Source organism: Pseudonaja textilis, chromosome 4, assembly GCF_049901715.1.
Source record: "Pseudonaja textilis isolate UNSWEBS1 chromosome 4, rPseTex1.2, whole genome shotgun sequence".
Taxonomy (NCBI): Eukaryota; Metazoa; Chordata; class Lepidosauria; order Squamata; family Elapidae; genus Pseudonaja; species Pseudonaja textilis.
In genome coordinates this window covers 67137561-67164844 of record NC_141993.1, presented here as the reverse complement: position 1 = coordinate 67164844, position 27284 = coordinate 67137561, and the positions used below count along the sequence as shown (strand labels likewise).

The 27284-nt window shown below is 35.0% G+C and overlaps 1 protein-coding gene across 3 annotated transcripts in view; it reads right to left on the bottom strand.

Moving 5' to 3' along the window:
* Positions 1-27284, bottom strand: part of LOC113436882 (carboxypeptidase B-like) — a 92363-nt gene that overhangs the window by 3640 nt on the left and 61439 nt on the right. The window contains exons 2-11 of one of the 3 annotated variants that reach the window (XM_087933297.1): positions 22857-22964; positions 22052-22208; positions 21884-21959; positions 17064-17188; positions 15573-15672; positions 14431-14532; positions 5932-6033; positions 4329-4439; positions 4164-4254; positions 2906-3108 (exon numbers count right to left, since the gene is read on the bottom strand). In XM_087933297.1, coding sequence (XP_087789423.1) covers positions 2906-3108; positions 4164-4254; positions 4329-4439; positions 5932-6033; positions 14431-14532; positions 15573-15672; positions 17064-17188; positions 21884-21959; positions 22052-22122 — 981 coding nt within the window. In that variant the 5' untranslated portion in view covers positions 22123-22208; positions 22857-22964. The remainder of the gene's footprint in view (positions 1-2905; positions 3109-4163; positions 4255-4328; positions 4440-5931; positions 6034-14430; positions 14533-15572; positions 15673-17063; positions 17189-21883; positions 21960-22051; positions 22209-22856; positions 22965-27284) is intronic. The other 2 variants (XM_087933295.1, XM_026701584.2) reach the window with 2 other exon arrangements.

The window sequence follows — 27284 nt, the reverse complement described above, 5'->3', positions numbered from 1 at the left end:
GTCAGAATAGAAATGAAATAAGATAACATTCTGATAAAATTTGCTTTATCGCTTTTAAAGAGTTATGGTCATTTTAGTTTAGTACTGAATTCAAAAAGGAGCTAACTGGGTCTTATCAATACATACTGGTAATAATTTTGAACATAAGTTGAATTCACAGTCACCTCTCTAATGTATATATCATTAGAAATACATTTTAATTTGTTCAGGAACTGTACTACTTTGCACACTTCTTTGCAAATATGTTCAAATGACTTTCTTCTGAATAAAGTATACATGTCTCTCCAACAACTTGATCCAGCCAGCTACAAACTCAGTTAAATCTTTTTATCCCTGGTTCTGATAGCATACAAATCATGCTATCTAGGCCAAAACTCGCCACTTGGGAAGAAGCGAGAAGGACTCCCTTTATCTAGAGAAACCTTGTGATCATTAGTCCCTTCCCCATTGGCTAGGTAGATAGCAATGGATATGGCTTGGCCTCTGCAGGCAATGTGAACTATATTCGTTGATTTGATACTTTGGTAGAGATGGACACATTTGATTTTTCAGCCTCTATTTCTCTCCAGATTTTTCTTTGTGGACTAGGTATAAAATATGTCAGATGATTGGATTTAGGTACATTTACAATGCAGTTGAGTGGAAATTTATTTCCTGGGCAAAGCTAGATTATGGGTATCTATAAGAGGACAAATGATGAAAAATGCTTGATGATATCATCACACAAAAGTTGCATCTTATGTACTTGTAAAAGCACCATTTGTGCAATGAAGACACTGTATATATGCCATAATTTTGGTATCATAGCAATTAGCTACTGGACAGTGTCTATTTTGTATATTTAACCCTACAGGGTATGAATTAATAGTTTAGTTGGTCCCTTTGTTACCATAACAGGCTAAGCTTAATTGATCTGGTTAAGAATGTTAGGGGAACAAAATCACCATACATATTTCCCCTTTTCCGTACTTAAATGAGATTACTAAAATGACACCATACAAATTCTATGGTAAGCTGTGTGCTGTTAAAACCAGTGACAAGAAAATTCTATTGTAATCTATCAATGTTATATTATTGTATTTCAGTTAAATATTGCTTTCTTAAATGAAGAGCAGAAAGAGGGGGCAATGGATATATCCTTTGGGATAATTCTTGTTAAAACATTGTGGTTTAAGGATAAAAATGTATATAAACTAGCATAACACCATCACATAAACATTGTCCCAAATGTCCAAGGCAAAACTGTTTATCTGTTCTTACTTTTGTCTCTGGCCCAAATCCTGATATTTCCACTTGGGAAGGGTTATAAATCTGTATGAACTGTGCAGCAGTACGTGATCACTTTTCTATTTCTGGCAACTGAAAATTAAAACCCTCTCAATTTTTGAAATAACATTTGTCATAATGTATGTTACTGCTGGATACTTCTTTTCAAATATTCCACAGAACTAAAGGAATATTTTGAGAAAAAAAGAGAAAATAAAAGCATAAGCAATTGTATAATATTCTAAGGCACTGAGTTTAGGAATTATCTTGGACAAGGAATCTATTGCAGAGGGTGTCAAACTCGAGTCATCACGTCATCGTCACATGATGTATCGTGACTTTTTCCCCTGTTGCTAAATTGGGTTTGGGGGTGTCCAGCATGTGATGCATCCAGCTCATGGGCTGCGAGCTTGATCTATTGTTATTCCAGTGCATCAACAAAGAAAGCAAAAATGCTGTTATTAATTAGCATTTGCTCTAATCTATAAAGCAAAAAGTAAACTACATTACTGCTTAGTGTGCTTCATAATCCAATCTAGAATCTCTCTCCCAACTAATCTTACATATTCTTGGCCTGACCTCACTTTTGAAAGGAATATGAACACTGCCCCCTATGGTCAACAATGACACTACTAGAGTAAAATCAACAGGTACCTCTATCTTTCACCTTAATCCCACTTTACTAAAATCTGGTTCTTGAATCTGAATTCTATCCTTGGACTTTGATTTTGTTTGATATCTCACCTTCTTTCTTACTTTAATCAAATCTGGCAGGATTCTGCATTACTGTTGAGTCACTGGTTGCTTCTTCAGCAATCTAAAATGGTCTGTGCATGTCAACCTCACAAAGTGTGCTGTTAATTTTTGTCCTTTGACAGGAAAGTGATTTTTGTCTGTTGGTATTAACTTTTAAAATTAAGTTAAAATGAATATAATATGAAATAAGAACTTTATATGAAAAAAATACTATTTGTTCTGAAGAAAAGGGAAATGAAAGATACTTGTTAGTACATCTGTGATAGAAAATATACTTTCAGGTCATTTCTGGGTCTCTTATCTTGTCTAGGACTAATTAAAAGATAAAGCATTTTAGGGTTGATTTGCCTGTATCTTCATTGCTGCTTATTGCTTGTCTTCCCTGTGCACTATATTCCCTTTGGCTTTAAACAAGGTGCAAATGTGTGGACACATTCTCCAGAAAAATTGCAGAGTATAGGAATAATTTGTAGTTCGGTTTGAGATGCCAACACAGACTCATCCCCAACAGCCTGTGCCTGTGTTCATACAGTGAAGGGACCCAGGGCAGAAAACATCTTGCAGAAAATACAGCTTCACAAATGTCTATGGAGATTCTCAGTCATCCAGGTTATGGTTGTTCCAAAGTGCTTTTTCAAGAGGCAACTGGACTTTCTTGTTTTTCTTTGAAGACATTTTGCTTCTTATCCAAAAAGCTTGTTCAGCTCTCCACCATCCAGTCAGAGTTGAAGCTTCTTGAATGAGAAGCGAAATGCTTTCAAAGAAAAACCAAAAAGTCCAGTTGCCTCTTGAAAAAGCACCTTTGGAACAACCCTGAGTTGAATGACTGAGAATCTCTATAGATGTTTACAACTAATACAACTCCTCACCAAATTCTACTTACCAGTTTTACATTGTTTGGTGTTAGCTTATAAGTATAAGAGTATGGATAAAGGAGCATCTGGGAGTAAGAGTGAATGGTCAAGTAAGCTTTGATAGTTGAGCGGTTTCTTCGAATGAAATCAGTCAAAGCTTTGGTTTCCTTTTCTGATTCAGGTTTACTACCACAATAAGTTTCACTACAGGGGTTTGTTGAAGCACCAACAGCTGAATGAGGTAGGAAAAAAAAAATAGACATGACAGACAGGTTAGCCTAAAAGACAGAAAAGGTGTAGCTTTCAGGCTTCCTAATGATTTTAAATAAGTATCATTGAACTGGCTAATAACAAGATGAAACATTAGTATAGCATTCTGAAATTTAAAATTTTCAAAATCTTTTATGTATTTGTTAGTCTGTCAATGACTAGATCCACATTATGCTAAGTCATGGTCCTTGCATAATTCTGCATCCCCTCACATTGTCTGTCACAATTCACAATGTTTCTCAGTTTGTCTGACAAACAATTCTTATGAATAGGCATTTACTGGAAAAAAAATTGGTTCAGTAATTAAAAATATTTTATACATTGATTTCTTCCCATTTGCCATGTATACAACAGTAGGAGAAAGAATTATATTCTGCCAATTTCATAGTTGTCTAATGTTATCTATCATCATTGCTCTGACCTTATAGCTCAACAATGAGAATACATCTTGATGTATATATAGCTCTGGCTTTGATCCTTAAAATTTCCAATTAAAACAATTTGAAATGTCAGGTGTGAGGAAATTGGAGCCTGCCAGAGTAGATCATGTGCATTTGATCAGTTTGGTGCCCTTTGATATCAAGATCACATACAAATATCCATCTTAGGTTGTATTTTGGCCTCCTTCCTGTTTAATATTTTTATAAGTTGCAAGGCAAGAAGATGGCAACAACTCTGGAGGGTGCCAGTTAGTGAAGCTGGCATTGTGTACAGCATTGTGGAATATTCTGTATATGTTTTACCAGGCAGTATTTCATAAGGCTGTGACAGTGCTTTGAGGACAATGTATTGGAATGCATTGGAGTGCCTATAGTACAATGATTCCTTGGTACTGAACTGCTGTGAAAATAATTGAATTTGGTATTCAACTCATTTTGATGTGAAAATTTGTAAAATTTGGACTGTGTTAAGAATTTGGAACTCAACTAGAGTTGATATTTTTAAACTCTAAGAATTCATCATAATTCATATACGATTGGAGCATAGTTTTACCTTCTTAGAGTACAAAATACTTACAGCACCATGCAGCATCAAAATTTCTGTTGGGATCAGTACCAATGCATGTGGTACCAGCATTTACAGAACGAGTCTTCCTCCACATGCGACTCTGAAATGGAACAGATTTGTGAATGTACCTTTTGAAAGATAATTGATACAACCTGCTGATTGTGTATTATTTACCTTTGTCCAAGAATAGACATAACCATCAATATTCATGACAGGCAGGACATAGAAGTCTAAGTTGTTCAGAAGCCGAGTCATAATGGTTTCTTTTCCATAGGTCCGAACAGCCTACATACAAACCACAGAGAAGGTGAGGACAAATCTAAATGACTGACCTTAGGTCATTTTCATTTGCATGATTACCAAATAATACTACATGTTTCTGGCTCAGGAACAGGATTATGAAGAAAAATATGGAGTGAAGTAAGAACAGTAGCATGATTCAAGAACACTCCTTCAAATTTCAGCTGCTTGCAAATTAATTTGGTAATACTGAGGATACCAATTGCTAAATGAATATAGATGTTAGAGAAATTTCATAAAGAGTCATAGATTTGATATTGTTTAGAAATTAGGATGTCACTGGAAGACTATAAAGAGAGCCCTTAGGATTTCCTAATAAAATTTGCATGGCATTGACCTCAAATATTACAATTTTGAGCATAAAAAGAAAAAATTAGGATAATGGTAAAGATGAACCAGGAAAACCCATTTGTTGGTAATTTAGCTGTTGAAATTCTACTCATGCTCTCTTAACCCAACCTTCTTATAGGGGAATTGTTGTAGAGAAAAATTGGAAGAGTAAATGCTCTTAAAAGAAAGGCAGGAATAACAACAATAACAACTGAAACTTTTTCTGTGCCTTCATAAAGGAATATGGTCAACTCTGGTATTGATTCTGGTATTGATTCAGATTTGGAAAGATAAAGACTATATATTTCTCTAGACGGGTGTTGCCTCAAAGGGCTGCAGATCTGAGGAACATGAGAAATTCAATCCACAATGCTCTCATGTTGCTAGGCTTTTGAGAACCATAATTACTAAGATAGTATCAGATTTTGTATGTCTATGTCTTCTGAAATAGATATCCCTAAAAGCAAACTCAAGTACTATCACGAGAATTGAAAGATGAAATTTTCAGCATGCATAGGCAGCTCTAAGATCCTTAAAAACAATAACAACACCTGCCCCCGCAAGAAACCAATATACTAAATAGTGGCATTAAAAAACAGCTATGGAGATCAAGAATAGAAGCTGCTGCTTGACTGTTTTTTACATACCCTGGAGAACATGCAGTTCCTTTAAACTTCTTTTAGAAATGTACATTAATTGTTAGATACATTTCATATGGTATGGTCTGCTCATTATATTTTAATTATAATCTAATAACATTTTTTACAAGAAACCCCCCCCCAATTAGTTATTCTAATCCTAACCCTTTGTATAATTGCAACAGATTTTCTCTTAATAGTGAATAGAATAAACTTTGCAAAGAGGGTAATCAGGGGGCAATAGCAAACTCCAGTGCCATGTTCACAGTGTAATTATGCTATTGCAATGCATTCTCCGTGGCGATTTTTAAAAAATGCTTCAAAATGCAAACTGGAAATCAAATGAAATATCAAAGTAGAGTATTATTTTATAGGAAAGACAGCAACTTTGGAATAACAATGAGAATATGTTGAGGAATTGTAAATAATTTTTCTTTAATTTTGCGATCCCATCCAATTCCATTTTCAGTTGAATCAATAATTTCTGGCACTGATATTTTGTCACCAACCTCTCGTACAAACCACTGGCAAAAAGCAGGTGAGATCCATTCTCTGGCATGGAAGCCGCAGTCTATAAAAATAGCTTTTTTATTTTTACCAGGATTCCCAATCTATACAAGAAAATGAATGAAAGAAAGAACAATTGGATACAAATCTTTAATGGTCTTCAAATAGCATAGTACAAATACTGTTACACAGTGAAAATACTCAGAATAATAGAACTGGAAGAGACCTTGAAGATCTTCTAGTCCAATCCCCTGCTCAGGCAAGAAACCCATACCATTTCAGGTAAATGGTTGTTTAATCTCTTCTTAAAAATTTCTAATAGTTTTAAAACAACAAAAATTTAAAAGAAAATACTTATTTGTTTATTAAGAAATGTTGCCTGCCCCCTTAATAGCTCCTCACAGTTCACAAAAACACAATAAAAGTATCTATGAAATCAGTGTTAAAAGAATAACAGATGTAAAACACAAAACTACAACTACCTGTTAACCATAATAATACAAGAGCAAACCATAGATACAAACTCAAGGTTAATCGCACCAAACTTGATTGCAGGAAATATGACTTCAGCAACAGAGTGGTCAATGTCTGACCTGACTGTGGTTTCTTTCCCAAACCCAAAAGACTTTAACCTTAGACTGTCTACTATTGACCTCACCCCTTTCCTAAGAGGTCTGTAGGGGGCGTGGATAAGCACACCAACATGCCTACTGTCCCTGTCCTATTGTTTCTTTTATTTCTTTTATTTTTCTTATATGCATCCATGTATTCATAACTATGTTTTTACTTATACCTATTATCTTGTAAGCAATTGACAAAAATAAATAAATAAATTAAATAAACTAAACCAGAATTGCTTCTAATAGTAGTTCCAATCTTACTTGAGTTCACTTGGAAAGAGCACCCCTCCTTTTCCTTTTTCCTTTTCGTTTTTGGTTTTAGCCAATTTCTTAGTATTTTTCCTAACACTACAAGCCTCCATATTTTATCCTGGGTGATTATGGTGTATCTTTAGAGTGTATCTTTACCTGCACTATATTGTTTTTATATAACTTTGCCTCTTACATAAATAGTAAGGCATAAAGTATCCAGATGCAAAGCAAGACAGGAGTCCCTTATCTTTAAATGTAGTTCACAAGAGGGATGTTTATAGTGCAGAAGTATGACAAGCTCCATCTGGTGAAATTCTGAACTATTAAAGCCACAAGGAACTGATTTCTTTCCACGATAATCTTTCTATTCATGCAGTTTCTATCAAAGTTGGGTTTTTTTTAACAACAACAAAAAACATATTTCAAAAGTCAGTTCATATACAAAAGCCTCACATTCATATCCATGTACTCAATCTGGGCCACAATATTAAATTTTAGCAAATTAGACCTCAGATCACAAAACAGTGGAATAACAAAGGTGCAACATTAGCCTACCGGCTAGAGAAAAGCACATGAAGAGCTAGAGCTTTGAAATCTGGTCACCATTTTTTATACAAGTGGTATCTTGGTACTCATCATTAATTGGTTTTGGGAAGTGTAATAAGTATCAAATAAATGATAAGTACCAAACAAATTTTCCTCATGAGAAATAACATAGTGAGTCATAAGACTGGTGACACTAACAGGTTTTAGCTTATGTGTGGAGTACCAAATATATGATGAGTACCAAGACAAAATTTTCATTTAAAAATTCATTGAGTACTAAATTCAATGAAGTTCAAAGCAGTAGTTTATGCATTCTACATCCAAACAAACAAACAAACCCCAAAACAGTTGTTTACCAATGTACTACTGTATTAGGCTTTTGTTTATATTAACAAAGTTTTTCTTAACGTATATTTGGCTAGGTAGTGTTTTTCTGTGTAGAAATCTGTGTAGAAATATTGACTAAGATCTATCTATCTATCTATCTATCTATCTATCTATCTATCTATCTATCTATCTATCTATCTATCTATCTATCTATCTATCTATCTATCTATCTATCTATCTATCTATCTATCTATCTATCTATCTGTTTTAGTTCCTGGTGGCTACCTGCATAAGTCCCTGCTGTTTTCGCCAGGTTTTTTTTTCTTACCCTTAAGATGCATTTATATAATCATACTTACATACAGGGGTGGGCTTCATATTTTTTTTAGCAAGGGGTTCTCTCCCCGGTTGCTGGGTGGGCATGGCCATGGTGGGTGTGGCCTAGTTGGCCTCCTGCACCATGATGGGGGGAGGGGGCATTTTTGCCCTTCCCAGGCTCCAGAGGCTTTCCTCGAGCCTTTGGAAGGGCGAAATTGGCCTCCCTGGGTTCCGGAGGCATTCTGGAAGCTGAAAACAGGCCCATTTCTGGCTTTCCCAAACTTTGCATACATCCTGCACTTACCTGCATCCAAAATGGACTGCCTGGGGACTCCTGGGATTTTAGCAACAACTAAAATTTCAACCTTGGGATTCTGTTCAGGTCTTCAGGTCTTGGAGGATATAATCAGTCCAAACACTTATTGTGTAGCACACAACAAACACAGACTGCCAACTAAATGTAGCCAGCACCCCCAAACTTTATTGACAGTGAAGCCAATAGATACTCTGCCCCCTTGTGGCACATCTAACTAAACTCAAAGTACCAAAACGCAGAAGTGCCTAACTCTGGCATGATGTCATGCCTTCCTCTCAGCTGTGCTTGAAAGCACGGATACCTTATCTGGAGGCACAATGCCCCTGGACTCTGGACACACAGAACCAACAGAACATGTCCTTCTCCAGTGCCTATACTACAGAAACATTAATACCAGCCTCATCTCACCATAACTTCATAAATACCCAGGGTAGGCAGGACAATTTTGTACTACCCTGTGGTTTCAGGCATCAATACTTGTCTAACATACAATATTGCCAGGTACTGTGCAGCAGCACTCAAAATTTATCAGATGATGAGCTTTGCTATAAACTAGATTAAATAAGCATCTAGTTCACCATAGTAGAGTGTTTTTGTGACTTGTTAATGTTCCATGTACTAACCTTTATGCTCTCCTATATCCATGTAGTGGTCTTACTCCTTTCTTTCTTTCTTTCTTTCTTTCTTTCTTTCTTTCTTTCTTTCTTTCTTTCTTTCTTTCTTTCTTTCTCTCTCTCTCTCTCTCTCTTTCTTTCTTTCTTTCTTTCTTTCTTTCTTTCTATCTATCTATCTATCTATCTATCTATCTATCTATCTATCTATCTATCTATCTATCTACTTACCTACCTACCCACCCACCCACCTTCTAGTTTTCAATTATATATTTTTGATATCTTCTAGATTTTCATAATTTTAAAAGATTTTTATTTATATGCTTTTTTCAATGACTGTATCCCAGGCTCCTTATGCTGATCTATGATTGTAATAAAGATTTGGTTTGATTTGAACAGATTTGAAGTGCTTATGTTTTTCATGCTGGCAAGCCTTAATTAGTTTTAAAATGTCAGCACTAGCAATAGCACAGTTCTCAACCCCATCTCCGGTTATGCCACAGTTTAATTTCATGGACATACTGAAGATAGAGAGCAATAGTAGTCACAAGCTGGAAAATGTTCTAGGGCAATTTTGCTTATGTTGTTTTCAAGGCAGTTCTTAAAACAACTTTGAAAAGTAAAAAAAAACACACTTATTTATCAAGAAATGTATATGTTGCCTGCCTAATAGCTCTTGACAGTTTACAAAAACACAGTAAAAATCCATGAAAACAGTGTTAAAAAAATTACAGATATAAAACACAAACTACAACTAAACCAGAGTTCCTGCTGTAAGATAGGTGGCCCTATAAATGGGATTAATAAATAAAATAAAATTAAAATAAAGCAAACGGAAGCATTCAAAAGCCTCAATAAATAAGGGTGCTTTAAGCCTTCCTCTAAGTCAAGGGTCTTCAAACTTGACAGCTTTAAGACTTGTGGACTTCAACTCCCAGCTAACTCCCGAGCTAACATGACTTGAGGAAGAATTCTGGGAGTTGAAGTCCACAAGTCTTAAAGCTGTCAAGTTTGAAGATCCCTGCTCTAAGTGGTAGAAGCCTTGCCTCATCTCCAAGTTCAATGATCACAAAAGCATAGGGTTTGTAATGATGCCTACACTATGGCCATATGGTTGCATCCTTAGGCTTGTCCCATAATCAGTCAAGCTGCTTTGCCTTATGCATCATTGGCTGCAACAGCTCAGTATGCCAGAGGATTCTGAGATGGGGAAGACAGAGTTTAGAAGAAGCCCCTGTACCAAGTGCTCAGGAGATGACTCAAACAGGTCAATGGAATCTAATTAATTACCTGGAATCTGATCAGTTTTATCAAGCTCTGTGGGAGGACCAACATGATTTGGTACTTGCTCCGGGAGAGGACAACGTGCTACGACTATTTAAAGTTCAACAGGAAGCAAATTTCTCCTTACCATAGCTACCACTTCTTGGACTCTACTTTTACTGTCAAAATGCATTTGAAATATTTCATTTTATCTCTGAAAACAAATGACATATATCCTACAATTGATTGCCATTTAATGGGGCAGTGAATTTGGGGAAGAGACATCTGCTATAAATTAGGTAAAGGTGATAATTCTGATAGCAGCTAGTTCCTTAAGATCCAATCTCCTTTTCCATATGTGAATATGCAGCCTCTTGTGTACTGTTACTTATACTAGCCTTCTTCTCCGAGCACCTTCCAGATGTTGCACCACAATTTTCATCATCCTCAGCTGGCATATTTTAGTGATGAGGGAGTTTGTTGCTCAATATATCTGGAAGTGTGGTAGTGCAGATCTCCAGCTCACATGGAGGTGTTTACATGTATATTTGGCAATCATGTCACATCTCAATAGATAACTAGCTTTTCAGGGCAGTCTCTGGTTTATTTGAAACAGGAAGAGGCTGCTTACTCTTGTTTGCATGTTCAGTTGTGTGTGCAAAAATATCAGCCGAACAGGGTTAGGTATTGCCCTGATATGGTTTAGTGAAAGCAATTAAAAAGGTAACTGCAAACCAAAAGCAAATTTCTGCAAATCCTAGCATGCGAATCTTTCAATTTGTAGAGCAGCTGGGTCACAGCTGCATGGAAGCTAAACCAAAATGAAGGGAGGAAATGCAGCTGTAGTGCTTGGTTTATTGCACCCTTAGGAAAAGTTCCTGCAAGCCAACCCTGTAGTTCTCCAATAATGATGTAGGGTCTATTCTCATGACCTTTTAAAGCAAATGTTAGTAAGAAGAAAAGTGTATCCCATGCTGATCTTATCAGCTCCTCACTTCCTTGAATGGAGAAAAGTTCTAGCCAATCTGACCAGAGTTTGGCTTCCTTTTGCAGGGAGGAGCACTGGAGTCTTTTAGGGTTCTACAACTTTTCTCCATAAATGTACAATTAGAACAAAACTGGTGACAAAGAGCATAGGCACAGTCTTGGCATATAACAGGCTTACTGTCCTACATATTATCCATTGAAAGATATGCTTGTGTTCCCAAGACATATTTCAAAGTGCAGAAGACTTTTAAAGGTGGTGGTGGTGTGGGGGGTGGTCAAGACCAATTTTTCATATTTTTGAAAAAATTGTTTAAGGCTGGAAAAGACTTTGCATGCTATTTTGTCCTGTGACTTTAGTGTGCTTGCATTCAAATTTAGCAATTTTGAGGTCAGTTTTGAATGATGCAGTCTTGAGCTTTGGCATCTCCAGATGAGGTTGGCTTACTACTACTTGCTCACCATGCCATAAAGAGACCAGAGTCCATTAATATGTTAGTTTTCTAACAAAGGGAGCAGCTGACATGGATTAACTAATATTTATATCTACAACTTTTAGCTAGTTCGTCCATATTGAGCAATAGAATATGCATGTTTCAATTGCAAGGCATGAACAGACTGGAACTTTCTCAAATATGACCAAGCAATGGGGCAGCTGGAATAAACACAGAATCTGACTTAAATATGTCATCCAAAAAGGCAAAAAGCTCAGCTTAGCCTGAAGAGGGATGAAATTATCATAATACCACCATATACTGAAATCACCATGTAAAATCATATTCTAAACAGCAAATAGTCACATTTGGATTGTATTGCTTTTTCTCCCTGACATAGATGCAAATTTAAGTCCTCTTAGTCATATCTTTTATGATGTATTTACAGGAAGTTTTATTATGGAGGAACTGTTCTTTGTATTTCAGTTTCTGGATGACTAACACAAGGTGTACGTTAGAATTTGATGAAACTCAGAAAGAAGAAAAGCAAAAAGAGAATAAGAAGAAAAAACAAATAAGACTTTAAAATTTAGACAATTGGGAACTATATTTGGACAACTGTAAACTATAAAGACTGTAAAGTATAAATTTATAGCATTTAAGGACTAGAAAGCTAGGGGATTTTGAGGAACAATTCAGGGATTGATAAATTTTATTAACAATTGACTTTTTAGAGTTTTTAGATATTGGGATACTGGTATATTACATTGATTAATTTTTAATTTATTAATTTGGTACAAAATGATTCAGCAGGAGACAAAGTTCTATGAAGAAATGTTAACGATGGCTAAAAGCTTTTATGAAAGTGTGACAAAAAATCACAAGGAGATGATGGGATTGCCCAAAGATAAAGAAGTGAGTATAGGAGACCCCCCCCCCAACAAATGGTGGGAAAAGATGAACAAAATATTCAGAAGACAGAGAAGGAGTGGTGGGGGAGATAAATCAAAATAAACTACATGAAAACAAAAACAATGAAAAGACAATAACCATAAATATTAAGAATTCAACAGATAATTCCTTAAGAGCTTACAATAGCACAGACAAACAAAAGGAAGACTTCACCAAAATAATGAAAGGGTTATGGATGGACATCCAAATGATGCAGCAGAAGGAGATAAGGGATAAGGCAGAGGGAACATTCAGTCTATATAAAAATATAGGATCCTGAGAGAGAAATATAAGATAACATCAAAAAGTCAATAACTGTTGAAATTCAAAAAAGACAGAGAGATGATGGATAGAGACATACATAACCTTGTGTAATACTGGGATAGTATTAAAAATTAATAGAAATAAATAGAAACTATAAATTGGGAAAATAGTAACACATATGCAGATATATAATAGAATTTATTATATTCACAAATATACTAAGATTAGGAGGTGGAAGACTGTGATTAGGCATATTTAAATGTATTATTGATTAACAGTATGTAAAACATATATTGGAATTTATAGCCTTTAGGGATCACAAAATCCAGGGGACTTAGAGATATAATACCAGGACTGATTAAATTTTATTAATAATTGGTTTTATTGGTGTTAATAGAAAACTGAGATATTGGAAATTTGATGGAATTTGAGTAATACTTAAAATATCAAAATATTGGTGACCTAACATAACATAATAAACAGATTGTATGAAGAAAGGTAATTGATGCTTTAATATATCTTTGGAGAAAGTGATAATAATAAAGAGAGAATAGTACGATTTAAAGATAAAAAGGTGAATATGGAAGAACTATAACAAGTGTGTATGTGGGGCTAAAATAAGTATAAATTGGGAAATTAGTATTATATATATTGATACATAAAATAATATACTTATCATGAGTATATTAAGGTTAGAAGTTGGAAGATAAAAACTATGTATATGTAATTGTATTATTATTAGCATGGTGTAAACAAATATATTGACCCAGTCATTACACTGTCCACAAAAAATGTTGGTTGTTACAGGAGAACTGCAAATCAAACATTTACAAAAAAAAAAAAAAGAATTTGATGAAACTCAGGTCCAGATAGAAAGAGAATTACTTCATTTGAAATCATGATACAATCAGGTGAATAGAACCAACTCAATCTTAGCATTTTAGAAATGGGGAACTGCTCTTTTTTATTATTATCACTCTCTGTATTTTTGCTGATTCTAAGAGGCAGATTCTATACCAGTTGATTAATTAGCTATTGTACAGATGTCCTTATGAGATCCCACTCCCTCCTTCTTAACATTTAATGTACTATTGCAAAACAGACTAAATGGGGGCTGAAAGAAGAATTGGTTTTTCCTTCCAACATGATAAAATAACAAAGGTTTTGTTTTTCTGTGTTAAGAGGAAAATTTAATTGTTTGCATCTCATTGTCAAGAAAATAAAGAGGGGGAAGGGGGTTCTTTCTGAAGTTTATAGATCACTTTATAGCAAATATGTTTATAAACAACAGATGGAGTGCACAATTAAACAAAAGTAAATTACAATTTACCTTGCTTACAGGAATATGGCTGAATTTTTATGTGCAAACTGTCAAAAGCTTTTATTGCAGACTGTGATATTTAGGAAGACTTTATTATCGATGAAAATGGATGAAAAATGTTTCCATAAAGGGATTTATAAAATCTATGTTGGTTTCCTAAAGCAATTTTTTTAAAAAAAATACAAACACATATCCAGAATTTATAAAAACCTAACAAAAATTGCTATTTGCTAATTGCCAAGAGCAAACCTGATACGTTGGCTTTAGAAACAAATTGAAAAAAAAATTGAATACCTTCAGGAGGGGAATTGGACGTCCCTCAAAAGTTGTTCCTATCTGCAATCGGGAAACAAGACTTGGATTTTTATTGGCAATATCAGCTGTCCAAGCAGTTATCTGTCAATTAAAACAATAGATCAGTGCATTTAATGAGAGAAAGAAATGATGTAAAGAATGACTTAAACCAGGGCTGTCAAACTCCCGGCCCACGGGCTGGATGCGTCACTTGCTGACCACACCTACACCTGGTTTAGTGAAGGAGGAAAAAGTCCCGATATGTCATGTGATGCTGTTGTGATGACGTGAGTTTGACACCCCTGACTTAAGACTAATTGTTCATGCAGTTTACTGTGTCCTGGATAAGAGCGGAAAACATTTTTTTTCCTTTTCCTGAGGAATACAGACCAATGCATTAGAAGTAGGTCTGTGTCCAGAGACTGAGTTATAGAATTATCTTTGTTTGGTGCATAGCTAAAAGAGCAAAAAGTAGTAGACATTTCCCTTTACCCTCTTCCCTTTTACCAGAGGAAATAACTTGGAGACAAATAGGAGAGTGAAAATTAGAAGTGGACAACCTAGGGCCAGAAGATTGCTTGTTGTCTCCACAGCCTTGATAATTTCCAGAATTCATCTCTTTAATGAACTGGAACAAGGAAATGATTAAATACACGACTAGAAATAGTCAAGTTAACAAGACTTAGTTTTGATTCAATAGAAAGGCCAATTAAATTAGAGGGTCCCCCCTCCGCTCCGTATTTCACTCAAAGGCCAAATGCAGCCTTCTCCTGAAGAAGAAATGAATACTCCTAACATAAATAGTGTCAGCAACTTGGAAGAGGATAGAGTGGATCATGAGAATTTGGAATCATGGACTGTCACCTTTAGAAGTTCATATTCACTTTTCCAGTCCTATTCTGCATTAACTGGTTGGAACTTCCTAGCTCTGACAAAAGGAGAGAGAGAGAGACTTTTCTTGCCTAGGAACATGTTAACTAAAGATCCCAAGATGGACCCTGGAATTTATGCAGTATGTGTGCTGCTTCTAAACTGCATGTTCTTTATGCCTGAAAAATGACCTTGAGAAATAGAATAGTATTTTAAAGCAAAACTGCCACATAGAATGAGACGGAGAATTTTCACATGTGAATCTTCTTTACCTTTTCCCAGCTATTATATTTTTCATAATTGTATCCAGCAGTCCGAGCATGATTGTCCAGTTGTTTATCAAGGGCAGCCTGAAGATTATCGATTAAAATTCTGCATTGAAACAATATTAAAGATTGGTCAAAATGGGTTATTTCAATTTCTTTTGTACTCCCCATATTTCCTAGAGTTTGATCTTCCTCCCCATGTTAATCAATAAGTTTGTGTAAGTCAGGCCTTGTTTGTTCACTTTGAATCTCCCATTCCAGTTTATGAAGTGGATTGATTTGATTTGAAAATCTAACTTTGTTTTGACAGATTCTCAGCCAAGCATTCTCCAGATATGAAGAGGAACCAATATATTTAGGAACTCCAAACCTTAATGATAGCACATGTTGGTAGTTGCAATCTCAATATATCTGGAGGGCATCAGAATGGGAAAGGCTGGGGAATGTGCAACATCATATCCTTGTTCACTTTAATTTAAATTTGGAGAGTATGTGACACAGAATTTGCAATGCATCTCAGCCTTCATAATACTGCAATTAATAATTGATCTAGTTACACTGACATGATGTCAGGGTATCTCAGATGCATATCAAAGGCTCCTATCTTGAATTGTTGTAGCAAGGACACTTCTCTGAAGTTTGTCAGGGACAATCTTTCAAAGAGCTCTGTAGTGCAGGCTGAATTGTGCACATTCATCGTTGGAGGAGCTAGCATCTACATACATGGTGAAATAATTATTCTCTTTGACACTGTAACAATCCTACATCTTCAAGGTCTACAGTACTACAAGATTACCAACTGAGAGCAAAACAATAACTCATCAGTGCATAACTAATGGATGAATCCCACCTTCCACAGCACAGTTTTCATTTTCTATCCACTATAATGGATATTTACAATGTTGAAAAAAAATGTAAATTATGTGCTAAATAAAGTTGACTTTGTGTCACACTTAGGACTTTATTTTGTTGCTTGGTTTCTCTACCCCATTGGATCTGATAATCTCTGAGGTGAAAGTCTTACTCTCTATTTTCCCACTAATCCTTTCTTTTTGATTGCATCCTCAAATTAATTACAATTCACATTTCCAGTTGACTGTTTTGTGCTAAATCTCAGACACATTGGCTTGTCAATTTAAAAAGAGCTAACCATGCAGAGATTCAGTTCTCTCTGCAAGTTTAGTATATGGAATGTTTATGAAAAATCATACATAAGGCAATATTACATACAATAATGTATGTTAGTAGAACTATGTGGTAAAAATAGATTACTTTTCGGAAGAACGTTAAAAAATTCAACAGTTTGAAATTGATGTGAAAACAAGATAAATCAATTTTAAGATTGTTGGGAAAAACTAGAACTAGAGAGGGGCCCAAACTTACAGATGCATTCAACTCTAATCCCTATTTTTGTTTTATTCCTAGTGCAATCTATATGGAGATTTGTGTACCATTGAACCACTTATATGTTATATAATTAATACTGAAAAAACATACTCATAATTCATGCCATGATGCTGTAGAATGCTCTCAACTTCAGAACATCTGTTTGCTTCAATTCGGAAATCAACAGTCATTTTTGCTTTCACTAGTTCAACAGAATCTGGTCGCCAAAAGTCAACCTAATCAGAGAAACCATAGCAAAAAAGGATACATGATTTCAGGCTGGCTCAAACATTTCCAACAGTGTCCTTATTATGGTATCCCTTGGGATTATGGGGTAAAATGGAAAAAATGATGGGTACAATATAGTTTATAATTTGTTTATTAAATACATGTCATATTTCCTTTAGAAGCTTAAACCACTGTACATTAGGAATGTATATATTTTAGAAAGACATACTTAGGGGTTTTTGTAAGTGAATCACCGCCTTTTCATTTACAGAACCCAAATTTTATTCAAGATTCATGGAAAAGCCTGAAAAAATAATATTTGGACTACATTATTGAATAGTATATAAATCCTGCATTCAGTAGACATTGGTTTTTGGTGAGTTGATTTCTGTGAAATGGCACAAGAAATTATATCTGCAAGTCATCCTGGCAGTGGACGAGATGGTGATATGGACACAGCACAGGAAAGGGCAATGGTGGATTTCCTAACACTATTGAATGACACTGACCCTAATTGGATCACTACAAACGTTTACACTTTCCTACCTATTCTTCCTAGGTAATAGGTATAATTCTGCTTTCCTATCTATTTTTCCTAGATAACAGGTAAAATTCTATAATGTAGTTATGGTTGTACTCAAGGAGTTCTCCTTTTTCCAATCGAATCCAATTTGCATACTGGGACATAAAGGAGAACTGTCAACATGAGAAAATAATACAGTCCTATAAATATCCTAACTGGAATGAAATGATTATTTTGGCCATTAGAAGCACAATTTCTATGTTGGTTGAAAAATATGTGCTTACATTAAAGTTTCAGAATAATTGGAATCCACAAGACAATCTTTAAAATGCCTTCTAATAAGAACTAACCTGCAGAAGTGGTTTTAGCACTGAGAAACAAATAAACAAAAATTGTATGAATGTATTGCCTTATTGTGGCATATATATTCTTTAAAATTAGAGGTTTACAGCCGTCTTTCATCACATACTGAATGGTTCTGTAGAGACTTCTTGTGACTAAAGCATTTCTGAAAGGTGCCTGGTATCTAAGCAGTGAACAAATATTATTACTTCTGGCACTGTAATCCATAAACAAGGTCAGCTGTTATCTAAATATGCCATGATAAATATGACTTTTCTCCTTAGATCATATATGGTTTCCTAAGATAACAATTAAAAATAACCACAACTCCATTCTTGCTTTTGTTGTGGCTTCACTTTATGTATTTAATTTTTTTTTACTTCACTCATGTGATTGTATCATACCATTCCTTAAATGGGTGCTTTTTATTATGAACTTTTGGTGCAATTCAGTCATAGGACTAATCCAAGGTAAAATTTGTTTATCTGGAATTTAGAAAAGCAAAGCAAAGCAAAGCAAAACAAAACATTGGAAAGGCTTAAGGCTTTGAAGGTAAGATTCAGTAAAACATGAGACCTAATTCATTACAATTTTTCATAATGGTCTGGGAAGAAGGAAGAATAGCTTACTTCTATGTATACTTAGAAATGAAGTACTGTAATGGCATTTTATTTCCAAGAAAGCATATATAGTACTATAAATCTTTTACTTTAAAAACTATTATCTCATGGTCAAATGTATAGGTAAGAAATCAATGCGCATATGCCAGTATTTGTGGCTAAGCAAAATTTTATGAGTTTTAATGCAGAAATATTTGGAAATATTTAATATTTGGAAATATTTAATTCATGCTTCAAAAATGAGTTGGAGGAAGCATTTTAGACTCTAGGTATCTGTCAGCTATTACTTTTAAAAGCCTGACTTTTTAAAGTTTCTGGATGTGAAATAATCTGTCTCCTTTTCCTTCTTTTTCATCCCTTGAGTTTTAATTAAATGCTTTGAATGTTAGCCAATTCCTCACTTCCATACTAGGAAATCAATGTTCATAGAAAAAAAAAAAGGGAAATGAAAAAAAAAACACCCCAGGAATAATTCCCCAATTCCATTTCAATATCCCTCATTTTCTAAAGCAGATTGATGTAGTATCTTTACAAAACATTGATTCAGTAACTTTATTTAAATATGAATACCAATTCCAAACTATTTATTTAAGGTTACTGAAATCCATGATGTTCATTTTGCTTAGACTAGATTCTGATATACAGTATGAATGAAACTGAAGTAGCCTCTTTCAAAATTATTGGGAACTTAAATGTAAACAAATTAGAGGCAATGTAAATAGTGATTATTCCAATGCTGTTTCCCAGCTGAGATGGTTCTCTAATTATAGCAATTTTTCTGATAAAATATTTAAGCACTAAAATCACACTGATCTTGTGTGCTTCGGTATGTTGGTTCCAATTACTTTTTGGACCAGAGATGAGATTCCTATAATTTATAGCTTGCCAAATATTCTTTTCTGAGGCGAGTCCTTAAAATTGTGAGGCCTATGGACCATAGTAACTACTTAGCAACTGGGTTATTATGATTTCTAGCAATCTCTCCTGTTCTCTCATGCGATGGCTATCAAATACTGCATCCAGTTTGTTTATCAACATGCTTACAATGTAAAAGTGCAAATGCCTGAAACTTCAGAGTTGTGAAAAGCATAATTTAAGAATTTTCAAACTACAATGTAGAATGGAGCTAGATATGGGAGAGTCTCAAAAATGCACTCTGATCAATGAAAAGCCCTTCTAATATCCAGTATCATTGCTAAGTGCCATGTCTCATAAAGATTATAATGTCCCTTCCTCTCCTTTATAGCTATTTCTCAACATCAAAGCTACGTGTAAATACTGAAAACAGATCTATCTCTGATGGTTCTTTTTCATGCCATAATCTGGTTACATCAAGGTCACAAAACACAAATTTGGAAGGAACTAGAGGTTCACTGAACATTCGTGGGAAAACAAACAAACAGGAGAAGCTGATAATAAGTTGAAACTTCAGCAAGCAACCCTTTAAGAGAGCCACTCAAAACAGCAGTTCTTTCCATGATGGCACAGTTTTTTTGTACAGCCTATCATATTTTTTTGGACAGAGATGATTTTTATTTAAAAATTTAAAGTAATGAAAAGAAATATGCAGGCAGATTTTGTGTCTAATCTCTTTTGATAGAATATCTTCCATTGGTCTAACAATTGCTCATTTAGTACTGTGAGAATACATGATGCTTTACTGATTAATAAATGGAAATAAATTAGATGCCAGTCCAAATAAAAATAAAATCCCACTTGTATGTTATGGGATATAATGCTAAGGGGAAATTACAATGAAGGAACTGACCACAAAGGAAGAATGTGTTGCTAAGCAAGACAGTTAAGTGATTTTTGCTCCATTTTATGACTTTTCTTGCTACAATTGTTAAGTGAATCACTGCAGTTGTTAAGTTAGTGACATGTTTGGTAAGTGAATCTTGTTACCCTACTGCTTGCTGGAAAGTCGCAAAAGGTGATCACATGATCCCAGGACACTGCAACGGGCATAAATACATGTTAGTTTTGATCATGTGATCACAGGGATGCCGCAATGGTTGCAAGTGTGAAAAATGATCATAAATCATTTTTTTCAGCGCTGTTGTAACTTTGTTACTAAATGAATGGTTGTAAATCGAAGACTACTTGTAAGTGTCACTGGTTACAGTGGAATTACACCTAATTGAATGTAGGATTGCAAGGTTAGCCTATGAATCTATGAGATTTCTTTGATTATTTCCTTGGATATGTTGAGAAGTTCCAAACAATACTGATATTGCTCTTGAGCTCCACAGGGCTCATGGAGATTACAGGTATTGTAAACAATGTGTGCTTTCTGTTTTTTTATGAAAGGATAAGAGATTAGCTACTTGCCTCTCTTTTGCAATTATAGTCAGTGACCATAAACTTAAATTCTTCACTATTTTGTAAAATACAGAGAAACTAATCTTGAATCTGAGCCATGGTGGCACATTGGTTAGAATGCAGTACTGCAGGCTAATTCTAATGACCGCCAGCAGTTCGATTTCCACTGGCTCAAGGTTGACTCAGCCTTTCATCCTTCACATGTCTGTAAAATGAGGACTCAGATTGTTGGGGGCAATATGCTGACTGTAAACTGCTTAGAGAGAGCTGTAAAGCACTATGGAGCAGTATATAAGTCTAAGTGTTATTGCTATCAGGATTAGGAGAAACAAATCTCTCTGAAAGTTTTATAGTTTCAAGCTACCATGCTAAACAGCAAATAAAACATTACTGGGGTTGAGCTGCTACAACTCTTTAAAAAGTAAAAAGAAGTAGGGGGAATTAAATGGGATCTGTTAGTTACTTAACTTCCTCTCTGTTTTTTAAGAGATAAAATCCAAAACAAACAAAGGAAAAAAAAACGAACCCTTTCCTTTCCCCTTTCCCACAGGCTAGCAGAAGTGTTAAATAAAGGCAACATAAATTAGGAGAATTAAAATTGATCCTGCCTGTTTCTTTCTAATGGCTGTTAAACCAAAAGGAAGAGACCATATGGGATTGTAGAGTTGGGGAAGCTCTCAAAGAACAGCTTGTCCAAGGCTCCCACAAATTTGGCAATACCATTATGCTTCATTACTTAAAGTTCTAGATGTCAGAATGTGCTGCCTTTCCTAGTTTAGCCATCTTTATTGTGAGAACAATGAATGGGTCACCCAATCATTTATTAATATGACATGCTATAAAATGAACATTATTTTAAGCATATTTCCCCCACCTTACTCCATATTGGAATTTACCTGCATAATGTTGGCTAAGTGATTGAGAGCATGTACTTCATCTTCATTGCGGGGGGTAACACGGTAAACCTTTTCCCTAAAAAAAATAGCAGAAAGACATTCCTTATAACAGAAAAGCCATTGTGCTGTTCTGAAATGTTCTGAAATATTATTTGTGTTCTTACTTACCTATCAAATCTGTGAACTGTTACTTCAGCAAAAGCTGAAGAGGCACCTATGAGGAGCAGTAAAGGCCACATTTTGCTTCTCCTGTGAAATGGTGAGGTGGCAGTGGAATTTTTGCTTGCTTTTATAGTATCGTGTCTCTTATCTTTCTCAAACCCAACTGTGAAAACAAAATCATTTTCCATTGATTAATTTCCTGACCTTGTTTTGTTTAATAGCCTATTTCTTAAGATAAGGCTCACCTGTGGAAATAGACAAGAAAATCTCACATGGAAGACATGAGAGGGTTATTTTCATACCAAAAAAAGTAAATCTCATAGTTCTAAATTTGAGCAGGGAACTTTTGAACTAATGAAAATTATACATAAATTTAAAGATTTCAGAATTTCTTCAGCAGACTGACTGAGGGAGAAGTGAGGGTGGAAAGGAAAAAAAACTGACTAAGAAAAAGAGTTTGCCCAGTTTACATGAGACAATAAGCATGGATGCCAGTGGATTACATTTTATTAGTTGCAATGTTGTTCTCACAGTTATTAAAGTGGATTATTCCCCTCCCTTTTGAAAATAGAAATCTATATAAAATCTAATAGGATTTATTTTAACTAACCTTCCTCAAGAAAAACACATATCTGTGGATCACATCTGAGTCATAGTGTGCTTAACTATTTTTCTTGAACCCACAATTGACTCAGTTCACATGCATGCCATAATGTATTATCTACAAATCATATTCACACATAAATACCACATTTATGATTCTGGGCATTAAATACATCCTGAGATACCTGACAGTGTACTGCACACATACCTGTACAGCAGGTATTTTTGTAAGCTCCTAAATTTTACCTCAGGGCTTATGCCAGAGCTCCTCTGGTTTTAAGGGTTAGAAGACTTCAACCTTCATTGTCTGGGGAAGCTAAAGAATGTAGAGAAGGTGTGAGGAATTTGTGGAAGTCACAGCAAACATGTAGCAAGTCATACAGGTAGCTAAGTTTTAGATCTACTTTTCAGCTGTAAGTAGTTTTCTGGTAATCCAAATCTATGTTTGATCAAATTACTGTTCTTTAATTTCATACCACTGATAATTTTTACAAGGTGGGAAGACCATTATCTCCTGTAGTTGCTTCATGGCTCCAAATGACTTAAGAAACAGTGTTTTTCCTCAGTGCATGGTGTCAGTGAATTACAAAGTGGTAAGAAAGGTCATACAGGTAAATATTCACTTGTGAATGCTACAGGGATCATTGCTCCCAAGTTTTGGACAAAGTATAGCAATATACTTATGATACTCAATTATATATTGCCTACTGGGAGTAAGTTGGGATATAATAGAAGTCTTGAACCAGGCACTGGAGACTGTAAGGATTGGATGGAAAGAAAGAAACTGAGATTGAATCTCAGCAAGGTGGAGGTGATTTTGTTCTGAAACCATCTAGTACTTTGCCTGCTTCAATGATAGTTTTGAAATTATTTAATAGTTTAATGAAATTAATGAAATTAAATTAATTTAATTAAGCAATAGCATTTAGACTTATATACCTGTTTACAGCACTTTACAGCCCTTTCTCAATGGTTTACAGAGTCATCCTATTGCCCCCAACAATTTGGGTCTTCATTTTACCCACCTTGGGAGGATGGATCAGCTACCTCTTTCCTGAAGTTTGACCAACTAAACCTGGAGATTCTATGAACTATGATAAACTGGCAATGTGGTATTAAACACTTTTAATGTGAAAAATGATACAATTTTTTATCATTTAATACAATTATTTCAGACCCATAAAAACAGTGAAGAGACAACGATTCAGAATGATCAAGAACCCAGAATTTACAATAAATAAATGATGAAATAGAATAATCAAATTGTAGATGTCATTCCCTGTTGAGCAACAAAAGACTCAGAAATGTAAAACTGTCAAGTTTTCCTGTATTTGAATTCAATTTTAGGGAATTCTTCATGCTTTATAAGCAGCTGGAGACAATTTTTGGGAAAAAAAACACCCCTAACACATCACTAGCTCTGGTAGCTATGAAATGTCTACACTATATGGAATTTTTTTATTTATTTATTATTTATAATTAAATGTATTGAACGACCATCTGACCACAAGGTAACTCTGGGTAGTTAATTTTAATCAGTAGCCAGTAATTCAGGTTATGTACTTTTTATATCTGTCTTGCCCAGTTTTAGAATGTGGCTTTTGGAAGACACTATATATAGAAAAAAAAAACATTTCCTTCTGACTTGTACAGATGGTATATGTCCTAACAAAATATCAGATTAACAGAGTTGGAAGAGACATTGGATATCTTTTAGTCCAATCCTCTGCTCAGTTAGTATTCTGGATAAATGGATGTCTAATCTCTTCTTTAAAAACCTCCAGTGAAGGTGCAGTATTGCCAAAATTAAAACTGGACAATCTGTAAACATATTTGGCTTTTAAATTCACAACTGTTTCATCTTTCTGGGATTCACCCGAAATCTGTTTTTCCCTATCCAGATCCTTATAGCCTCCAGACTATGGGTTAGGGACTTCTCAAACAATAGCTATCAGAATTAGCCGAAGAACTGTCACATAAGTAATAGAAGCTAATTTCTCTTGCTCCAACATCAACTGCTCACTGCAGCTGAAGTTTCCTCCATGTTTTGAGGTTTTGGGGGGAATATAGCAATATTAATGTATCACTCCAAACTTTCTGGAATTGTAGTTGGAGATACTCACATTTCTCAGAATGATTTGTGAGTGCCTTGTTGTGAAATGATGTTGCATTCTTCGCAAAGAAGTCCATGGTGGACAGCTGCAGAAAACTTTGGAAAAGCACCAGATATTTCTGGAATGCTTAAGAAGCAATGAGATATGGTGGAAACATGCTATGGGGAGAGACTTGTGTTACAGTAACTTGTAGAGGGCACTTAATCAAGAGGTCAATATTTCTTTTTTGATGGCTTTTTTTAAAAAAAAATCACTTGCAAGACTGATTAAAGTAAACAGCAATCCTACCTTACTGGAAATCTTGAAGAAATTTCTCCCTATTCCAAATAATTGGGGATGATTTCTTCACCTTCTCTCAAGGAAATATCAAATCTGAGTTTACTCACAAATCATCATGCCTGACAAAAAGTTTTCAAATCACTGTTATTTATTTACTGAGAATTCCTATTATCTACTACATATGGCTTTACTGCTGATGCATAAGAATAGAATAGAATAGAATAGAATAGAATAGAATAGAATAGAATAGAATAGAATAGAATAACAGAGTTGGAAGGGACCTTGGAAGTCTTCTAGTCCAAACCCTGCTTAGGCAGGAAACCCTACACTACTTTAGACAATTGGCTATCCAACATCTTTTTAAAAACTCCCAGTGTTGGAGCATTCACAACCTCTGGAGGCAAGTTGTTCCACTGATTAATTGTTCTAACTGTCAGGAAATTTCTCTTTAGTTCTAAGTTGCTTCTCTCCTTGATTAGTTTCCACCCATCGCTTCTTATCCTACCCTCAGGTGCTTTGGATAATAGCTTGACTCCCTCTTTTTTGTGGCAGCCCCTGAGATATTGAAACACTGCTATCATATAATTATTTATAAATTATATTAATTTTATTGAGGTTTCAGTGAGGAATGCTATAGTTATTATTTTCCAGTGTTTATAGCAAATTCTTTAGAATTTAAATGTTGGGTCTGTTATCTCAAATAGACATACATTTAGATCATAAACATCAACACACAAGCACCTATAGTCACTCCACTAACAGTAGTTACAGAAATGTGTTTGATATGTTGACACACTTTAGAAAATTGTTTTGTTTTGCTTTTGTTTAGAAAAAGCCTATCTTAACATATTGTGCTTTAGCAGTCTTTCATCAATCTTATTCTAGCTTAGGTTTATAGTACAGGATATCTAAAGATCAAGGGGCTGTACCAGTTTTCATTAGTATAAATCATAACCTCACAAGCAAGATTTTGGTTTTTCAGTCAACAGTCATCAGAAGAAAGTCTGTTGCAAAATAAATAACCACAGTGTTCAGATAGTGGAGTCAGCAACCATGTGTCATATTGGCAATAGTAGTGTTGTTATGAAAATAAAGGTTAACAAACACAGTCATATTTCCACCTTCCTGAGTGTTTGTCAGTATATTGCATATTCTTCTTAGCTAACAGGATGTGGGATTTCAACATTAGAAATTCTAGCTTACATAGAAAACCTTGGGTTAAAACTAAGCTTTAGTTACATCTATAGCAACTGACCTCAGTTAACCTCTCAGTTAAACTTTATTTACCTTTATATACAATGGCAGACATTAAAATGAAATTCTGATGCACTAATCTTGAAGGAAAGAAAGCTACTACTGAACAATGTCACCATCGCAAGACAACAATAATAATATAATAATGGCAGGAACACCCAAAATGCCAAGTTATACGCAAATGACACCAAAACTTATATTAATCACAGTCCATCTTGAATAACCCTTGAGAGTTAATAATGCTGATATTATATGGAACAAGCTGTTACAGAATCTAGTTGTTCTGCCTTGGATACCACAAAGTTTCCCATCAGAAGGCAGCAATGAAAACTACCTTGGAGATGATGTGTGGATAGAAGGAAGTGAACTTCCAATAATTTTTCTGATGTGCTCACCACTCTCTGCACAGCCTTCCTGTCTGAGGCAGTAATATTTCTGAACCAAACAGTAATACAAAACAACACGATGCTTTCAATAGATCATGCTATATGTTGATGGTAATGACCTTGTTACAAATCTTGAGCCTGGACATGAAAGCTCTCAGTATAGGGATTTCTTTGTAGAGGGATTTTTATCCTAGAGCAGGATAGATACAGGTGGAACAGAATTACTTGCCCTGAGAATTATTTGCCAATTGCCATCACATATCCTGTAGATAAATTGTTTTCAGATCAAAAAGTATCATGTTTCTAATTCTATATCAGAAAGAAAAAGGAAGGGAGAAGTACCTTTCAGTTTTCAGAGGTTGTAGGAAAACATTTCACTACAAGTACAAAACCTTGACCCGTGGCATAACCTGCTGTTTTGCATTTGTTGAGGGAGAGATTTTCAGTGTTGAATTGTCAAAACTCATCACTGATAAGATAAGAAATGGCAGCTTATTATTATTTTTATGGCATTGCTCTTGAATGTACTCCAGAGGCCTCTGAGAGTTCTTTGAAGAGGCTTGTATGTTGCTTAGGGGAGACCTCTCTACTTTTGTATTATTA